This window comes from Ruditapes philippinarum, unplaced genomic scaffold (genome assembly GCF_026571515.1).
Source record: "Ruditapes philippinarum isolate M1 unplaced genomic scaffold, ASM2657151v2 ctg32_1_1_1_1, whole genome shotgun sequence".
In the NCBI taxonomy this organism is placed as follows: Eukaryota; Metazoa; Mollusca; class Bivalvia; order Venerida; family Veneridae; genus Ruditapes; species Ruditapes philippinarum.
The window spans coordinates 715,557-723,797 of NW_026860502.1; the positions used below are offsets into that span (position 1 = coordinate 715,557).

General features: G+C 30.8%; 1 protein-coding gene across 5 annotated transcripts in view; it reads left to right on the forward strand.

The window, feature by feature from the left end:
• LOC132760340 (cysteine and glycine-rich protein 1-like) overlaps positions 1-7,976 on the forward strand; it is a 29,286-nt gene extending 21,310 nt beyond the window's left edge. For all 5 annotated transcript variants that reach the window (XM_060752308.1, XM_060752309.1, XM_060752310.1 and 2 more), the window contains exons 4-8: positions 1,056-1,225; positions 2,535-2,700; positions 5,848-5,983; positions 6,387-6,480; positions 7,301-7,976. In XM_060752308.1, coding sequence (XP_060608291.1) covers positions 1,056-1,225; positions 2,535-2,700; positions 5,848-5,983; positions 6,387-6,480; positions 7,301-7,365 — 631 coding nt within the window. In that variant the 3' untranslated portion in view covers positions 7,366-7,976. The remainder of the gene's footprint in view (positions 1-1,055; positions 1,226-2,534; positions 2,701-5,847; positions 5,984-6,386; positions 6,481-7,300) is intronic.
• Positions 7,977-8,241: the final 265 nt, after the last annotated feature.

An 8,241-nucleotide genomic window follows, 5' to 3' on the forward strand; every position in this document is an offset into this window, starting at 1 on the left:
GGTACAGTGGTTTGTCTTGTGTAAGATAGTGCATATGTATAAACAACCAAGATATTGTGTGATAGTAAGCCAACTTTATGGTTACATCAAAGGACAGTTTTTGTGTGCTCTAGTTTTGAAGTGAGCTTATTTTATCATATTTAAAGTGGATTGGTTCTACAATTGGCCCATTTTCCATAAGTATTTAAAATATTGATAAAAAACAAAAGAAAATGACATTTGAATGTTGATATAATATTTCTTTAAGACATTGTTGAAAGAGTTCTAAGTGAGCTTATTTTTGTGGTATATAAAGTGGTTTGGTACTACAGTTGGTCCATTTTTCATAAGTATTTCAAATGTTAAGGTTAAAAAAGAAAACAAATCCAATTTGTAATTTGAATTTTGGTATATAATATTTCTTAAAAAAAAAAAGTTTTCTAAGTGATTTATATTAGTGATTTAAATTATATTTAATGAATATTTTTATGTGATGAATAATAACATTTTGTTCTAGAACAATTTACTATCTGCTAAATAAAGATAGGTTATACAGGATATAGTATCTCAACAATATCCATATATAATTCTTTTGTGGTTTGTTGATACTAAATATCATCAGCATAATTATCTATTCTACAGACCTTCCATTATTATCTGTTCGATTAGAGACTTCCCATTATGGATCAATTCACTTTAACATTGTCATACATGTACTTTAGGAAATTAGTTTACACCAAACATTTTCTATTTTCAAAGTATTTTTTATTACTAATGGAAAATAAATTTACTATTAAACTAATTTAAATCTTAAATCAGTTATTAATCCAAATGTTATGTTATTCAGTTTCTGACATTGCTTAAGCAAAAATAAAAAAAGTTAATATCTGCAACATTTCAAAATCAATATTTTTCTTGTATACGATGATTATGCCTATATCATTTTAAATATTTCAAAGTTTATTTTTCATATAAAGTTATGAAAATATGGTTTTTCTTCAAAAGGTGTGCATCTGTAATAACTTTAATGTAAGGTTATAAGTAAAGATATTATTGTTTTATTCTTATACATACAGGAATGTATCAAGCTACCAACTAGCACAAGCTGCCCCTACACTAGAGAGAAATGGAGGTGGGGGTAAATGGGGAGGGGGCGATGCTTGCCCCAGGTGTTGCAAACAGGTGTATTTTGCGGAGGAGGTGAGAGCTGTTGGCAAGAAATGGCATAAAATGTGTTTGTCTTGTGGTGAGATATTTGCTTATTTAATAACAGTAATATTTCTGTGATATCAGTTATAATATAAAAGCAAGGGGTTATCTTTAAGCTTAGTTTTAATGTCATCAAATCAATAGATTGAAGGTGCATGTGTATATAATTCTGTTTGTCTGTTGGCAGGATATAACTTCATTCTTAATCATTATGTCTTCATTCTATAAGATAGAGCCTTCGTAAATTGGTACAACATACCCATATCTAGAAATACAACCTGACCCCAATTGGACAAAATTTCCAAAATGCTTACATGACTAGTTTGGGGACACTGTGTATATATGAATATATATGAATGCACTTGTTTCAATTTTGATAAAATTACTCTATATAGTTGATATTTATAATATAAAAAACGTATAAAAAGGGTAATTTACATTGAAAAAATATTTTTAAATCAAAAATGCTTCAGAAATTTGCTATCAAATGACTAATTGCAGCTGTATACGTTGTATATTGTATTTTACTTATCATTTATATGGTGGCTTATATTTGCTGCTTTGGCTTTTGTCTGTAATTGTTGTTGGCATGTTAGCCATTCTCTTTTCTTATGAATTTATTGTAATTTTGTGTTTTAAATTAATAAATGTTATATACTGATTAAAATAAAGTCAACCCAGTCATGTTATAACCATGCTTAAAAATAGATGACTATGTCTTTTCAGACTTACATTTGTTAAAAAAAAATATTATTTTACATTGAAAATATTCAATCAGTTAAGAAAAATGGTTGCCTTTTGTTGCTGGTTTTCTAAATAGGTTTTCATTTTCATTTGAAAGTTGTCATTAGTACAAGTTTTGCTGTATATAAGGTACAAATGTGTGCAGATATAAAGTTAAAAGTTATTATTTAAGTTCAAAATGGACTGAGAACAAATGGTCAAGAATCCCCAACTTTCAGTCATTTGCTTGTCAAAACTGAAATCCCAAAGGGGACAATGTTATTCTTATCAAGTGAAGAAGCTATCTAGCTAGATTAATGACTGTTGATGATTCTACTCAGTGCTTACCTATGCTGGAAATTGTCATAATCATATTGTCTTCAGACTTGAACAATTAACCTGCTAGAATCAAAAAAGTGATAAACATTTGCCACCAGTATAGAGCTTGGTCAGCTTCATCAGACTGACTAACTTCAAGTTATCATCTTGATATCCCAAAAATAGATAATGTACAGTGTCATTGCTTGAAGCTGGACAAGTCCTTTTCAGAAATTTAGCAGTTTAAAGGATTCATGCAACATTTTACAATTGAAAAATAAGAATCAATGTGTTATATTTCGTAGCCAAGTGTAATAAGATGTTGGACAGCACATCGTGTACGGACCACGAAGCCGATGTGTTCTGTAAAGCATGTCATACTAAAATGTTTGGACCAAAGGGGTACGGATTTGCTGGTGGAGCCTCGGGGTTGTCGATGGATACTGGGAAATATGGAGAAATTACGAGAGAGTAAGTTTTCATGTTCTTTTCCCATCATTGTTTAAGCATATACAGAATAGTTATTATCAATATAAGAGAAAATCCAGGAAATAATTTAGTTGTACACATAATGTTACATTTGATTAACCAAAGATTTTTCTTCTTAGTCATTCGTATCAATTGCTAGCAAAAACCAGACATAAATATTTAATCTGTATAATTTGTTAATAAATGACTGGCAAGTGTTAATGATGTCTGGAAGAAAGATGTAAACTTGACTTTTAGTAACAGATTCTATTTCTGCTTCACACTGTTCAGTCAGTACGTACTTATATTACTGATATTTAGCATGGAAAGTGTAAATACACATATAATTTGTATAGTACTCCCATGCTGTGTATTAAATATACACAGACAAATCCTACTTCTCTGCAACTACTGGCTGGAATTCAACAAAAATTTATGGGAATCATCAATATCAAGAGGAGATACACATATTGTCGGCTTGTTCCGGTCAGACATTTTAAGAGTTATGGCTCTTGATTAGTTATGCAGTATGCATATAGAGCAATAATTGTTTCCGCGCTACTTCTCTGTAACTACTGGCTTGAATTCAATTAAACTTTATGGGAATCATTAATACTAAGATGAGATGCGCATAATTTGTTGCCTTGTTCAGACCAGACCCTTCATTACAGAGTTATGGTCCTTGATTAGTTATGTAGTATGCATATAGAGCAATATTTCTTTGCAACTGCTGTATTGATTTCAACAAAACTTTATGGGCCATCGATACAAAAGGCAATTTACATCAATTCTCATTGCCATGTCCAGATATTACTTTTTAACAACGAGTTATGGCTCTGTTATTGCCCTGTATATTTATTATGTAAAAAGAATATTACTGTTTACGCCATGATAAATATATAAATAAAGCCTTATGTCTTCAGTTGTTGTGTTAGTAATAACCAGTACTTGACGGGGGATATAAATTCAACAAATTTGCTTGTGTTTTATTTCAGAGACACATTAACCCTTTCACTGCTATAGGAAGGGACGGCATATGCCGTCCCTATTATTTTCGGCGTATTTGCCATATGGACGGCTTTTGCAGTTTCTATAATAATAATAATTATAATAATAATAATTATAATAATAATAATAATAATAAATATATAGATAGTTATACCATCAACAATATTTATTATATACTAGTAGCAGATTTGGAAACATATATAATTATTATACTACTAATAACAAATAATAATAATCATATTAATTAATAATATATTAATTTCTTAGAAAACCTTCTGGCAAGAAGGTGATCAATAAATAAATAACCCTCTGCCAGCAAAGGGTTAAATAGGTAAATTATTTTCTGTTTGTCCAATAGGTTTTGAAAATTTGTATTTCTGTGTTACTGTTATTTAAAGTTATGTTAAAGTTGTTGAATTAAATGATCTTGTTTAAACGTTTCATCTGTGTTTCTTCAAAAATGGTAAAGGCCTATTTAAGTTTTGATTATTTAGTATCACAAAACTTGATTCTTTCTATTTATTTAGACTTGTTTTGTTTCATTTTTATCAATCCGCCCCCCCACCAAAAAAAAAAGAAAGTCATTTTTTTTATTTACTGGTATTTGATACTTGCTTAGCTGGTGGTAATAAAAATTCTGGTAGTTAAACCTGTTTCTTTTTAATTCACACCTAATTAAGCAATTAAGCGATAGACTTACTCCCTCTCTTCTCTCTCTCTCATAATTAGCAGTTTGATATAGTAGCTTCAAAATCATTAAATCTGTTGAAATCTCTCCAAATCTGCTCTTATAAGTGGCCAAGATTTTCTCCCAACACCTGTTCATCAATTTTAATGATTCAATGTTATTCCTACCTTGTTACATAGCAGATTAAATAAAGAGTGATAAGATATCTTAAAAAAAAATCAAAGCACTTTGATTGTATAAAAAGCAGGTGATTGAGAGAGCTTGAGATCAGCCTGTCAGAAGACATGCCTGCTGGGACCCCGGAGATCAATCAGTGTGATGTATGTTCATGTCTCAACCAAAGTATACTCAGAGGGATTGGAGAGGCTCATTAAACTAAAACAAAAAAATGTTTGAAGCAAACAATCTGTACATAAATGATCATACCTTTGAAATGAAAATTCTGAACTAGATTGTACAAGTAGTGCAGTTAAAGAATAGAATTAAGTAATTAAACTATCTTAGAGTTGTATTTAGCATGTGCAGTTAGGCACCTAGGCATTTTGATACAAATTTATTGGAGATAAGCAGAGATGTTCCCCTCTGATTCAGGAAAAATAACATTTTCAGTGAGCATTTTTCAAGGTCAGATATTATGATCTCTGTAAGGTTGTTTTGCAAAAATTTAAATTTAGCCCATTACTCAAACACTTAACCTAATCAACTCTATATTGGGTGATTACATGACACACAGTTGTAAAACTTAAATTTTTGTCAATTTTTTGCTTGGTAGTAGAATGGTTTGAAATCTATCAAATGATATTGACAGGAAAACTTGTAATGCCCTTTATTATGACACGACTTAGTTGTCAGACATTATCCTGAAATCAATATTTTTAGCAGTAAGCATCTTTTTAATTTAGAATATATTGTAATATATTTTTTTTTAGCTTTTAAAGATATTTAATTATTCTTGGCATACTTGATAATGACAAGGCACATCTGTAGGACAAGGGACATAACTAAGTGATGACTATTGATCATGCACCATCATAATATTCGCAAACTTATTGAAGATTAGCAGTGTTATTCCCCCTGATTTAGTAAAAATTATGTTCAATATTTTGATTTTTGTCACGCAAATATCAGTTTAACTATAAACCAGTGATTATAAAGAATTTTTATGGCTTAACAGTGCAATTTTGGGGTCATCTGTGTTAAATATTAACACTTTGATTCTTTTAATTGATATTGGAGTATGTGAAATGTTCTGTTAATGGTTGTTGATGATAAATTATTATATTTGTGATCTTGACTCAACTGGAACAATGATAATTTTACATGAAAAGTATTATTAGATAGGAAATAAGACAATACCAAATTATCATGTTACAAATTATTTGTATGTAATTTGTTATATGTGATATAATGGTGGTTTATGTACATTGCAGTGATGATATTTTTTTATGTTTCAGAAATGTGTCATCCTTCAGCCAGGCTCAAGCAGCACCCTTGTTAGAGAATGGTACCGGTAAGTTTGGAGGTGGAGAATTGTGTGCAACTTGTGGGAAAACAGTCTACTTTGCAGAGAGAGTGTTCGGGGGAAATAGTGTAAGCAAAAAAAGCCATATTCTTTAAAGAATGAGTAATAAGAGCTTCTTCTAGTGTTTAAAATGCAGTTCACAAAATGGAGCTTTTAATAAATAGTATGAATGTTAAATTTTGTTATATTTCATAGCTGCTGCTTATTGTAATTCTATTTTGTTGAGTTGCCAAGTGATGGTCCACGATGGCTGAGTGAACAGTTTGAAGCGGCATATGGCTCAGTTCGATTGACTGTGGCCAAGCTTTTATTTTAGGTTACTAGTAAGCAATCATGTCTTATGGAAGGTCAGTGGATCTGCCCAGGTGTTTCAGTTTGAAAAGTCATAATAAAATACTGTATTGATTCAACTACATTATCAAACATATAGTTATAGTTTATCATGTGTATTTACATTCTATTATATTTCAGACCTACCACAAACAGTGTTTCAAGTGTGCAGAGTGTAACAAATCACTGGACTCCCATACCGTGACTCAGAGGGATAATGATGTCTTCTGTAAAAGTATGTCTCTTGTTTATAACATCACTTCCTCTTACAAAAATATTGGTGACTGATAATATGAAAAATTTAAGATGTTAAACATGTTAACATTTTTATTAGCCAAACAATCTGGGCACTACCCCTGGGAAGATGTTTTACATCGTTAATCATCTGTGGCCTAGTTGTTAAGGTTTTTGACTTCATTGTTGCATGCCCTTCACCAATGTTTGTTCAAATCTGGCGAGGAACATTCATACTGTCATATAAGGAAGCTACCCAACTACATGTATATTATTGGAGGTTTGTGGTTCTACTCAAGTGCCTGCTTATGCCTGAAATAATGCATGACAAATTATACATTCACCAGTAAAGCTGTAAATTGGCTATTTGACGATTATTGTGGCAGCGTGACTTAAAAACCCAAAGTAAAACTATTATATTTGAAATTTTGATGAGATAGATGAAAATACAAATGAAAATAAAAACAAAAAATATAATGCATTGTATTTGAAAACACTAACTCATAGTTTGAAATTTCTGTAGCTTAGTGGTGAAGGCCTCTGTATTCCAGCCATTTGGTCCTTATTGCTGTAGAATAAATCGTTGGTGGAATGTTGAATTCTTTAAATTTGAGAAAACTACAAGTTTTATCTTGCAAAATGTTTGTGGTTCTACACAAATTCCAGCTTCTGTGCCTAAAATACTACACAGAGAGACCGTTTGAATCTTTCCCCAACAGTAAAACAGCTGGAAAGTCATCAAATATGTTAATATGGCTATTAAAGAACTTAACAAATCTTACAGATATGTTTTGTATCTAAGTAAATCTTCTATATTACAGATTGTTACAGTAAACATTTTGGACCAAAAGGGTTTGGGTTTGGATCTGCCTTACAACATACATAGACCTTGTGCACATGAACTAGTGCTGAAACATTGTTATAGAAACATTGTTACTGGAACATTGTTACTGTATTTTTGTTGTTGTTGTTTTGTTAATAGAATTCATTATTCAAAACAGATGGGTTTTTTTTCTCTGAGGAACGGAGACTTGAACAGTCGTCAGCGACTTCTAGAGGAAAAACTTGAAGCTTGTGTTTTATTGACAGTGTCACATATAAAAAATAATGGTTTTACGTTATTTTGAAAAGAACTGGTATGAATAGTAATTTGAAGGACCAATCATTTTATGACAATTTTAGATTAATTATAATTTAAAAAAACCACGCCCTTTGTGGTTTTAATGCACTGTGTTTTTTCTGATAATTGAAACAGTAAGAAACATAAAATGTGGATTTATCCATAATCAGATCCAGAGGGTATCAGAAATAATGGGGTCTACACTGTCTCTTTTTCATCTTGGTAAACATTTGCTCTTTGTCATAATTGGCAACATATTGGATTTATGATGTCTCTGGTAAATTAACATTGACAATATTGTGAATAACATAACATTACAAACAATCTGACAATCAAAAAATCATACTGAGATGAAAAGGGCTACTGCCTTGCCCTAGTCTGAGTAGAAAAAAAACAACCTGGATCTGTTTGTGATATAAGAAAAGTTACATGAAGATACTGGTATTGTTTTATGAAATGTTTTATGTTGAAAGAACATACATTTGCATTTTTTAATTTGATGTTTATATATTTGTAAGTGTGCATGACATGATCTTTTGACTTCTGTTAGGCAATGTGTTTAATCAAAAATGGCAAGACAAGTAACGAGATGCTTGTACCGATATAGAAGATACAGAAATTGACTGTTTCTGCATAGATGAT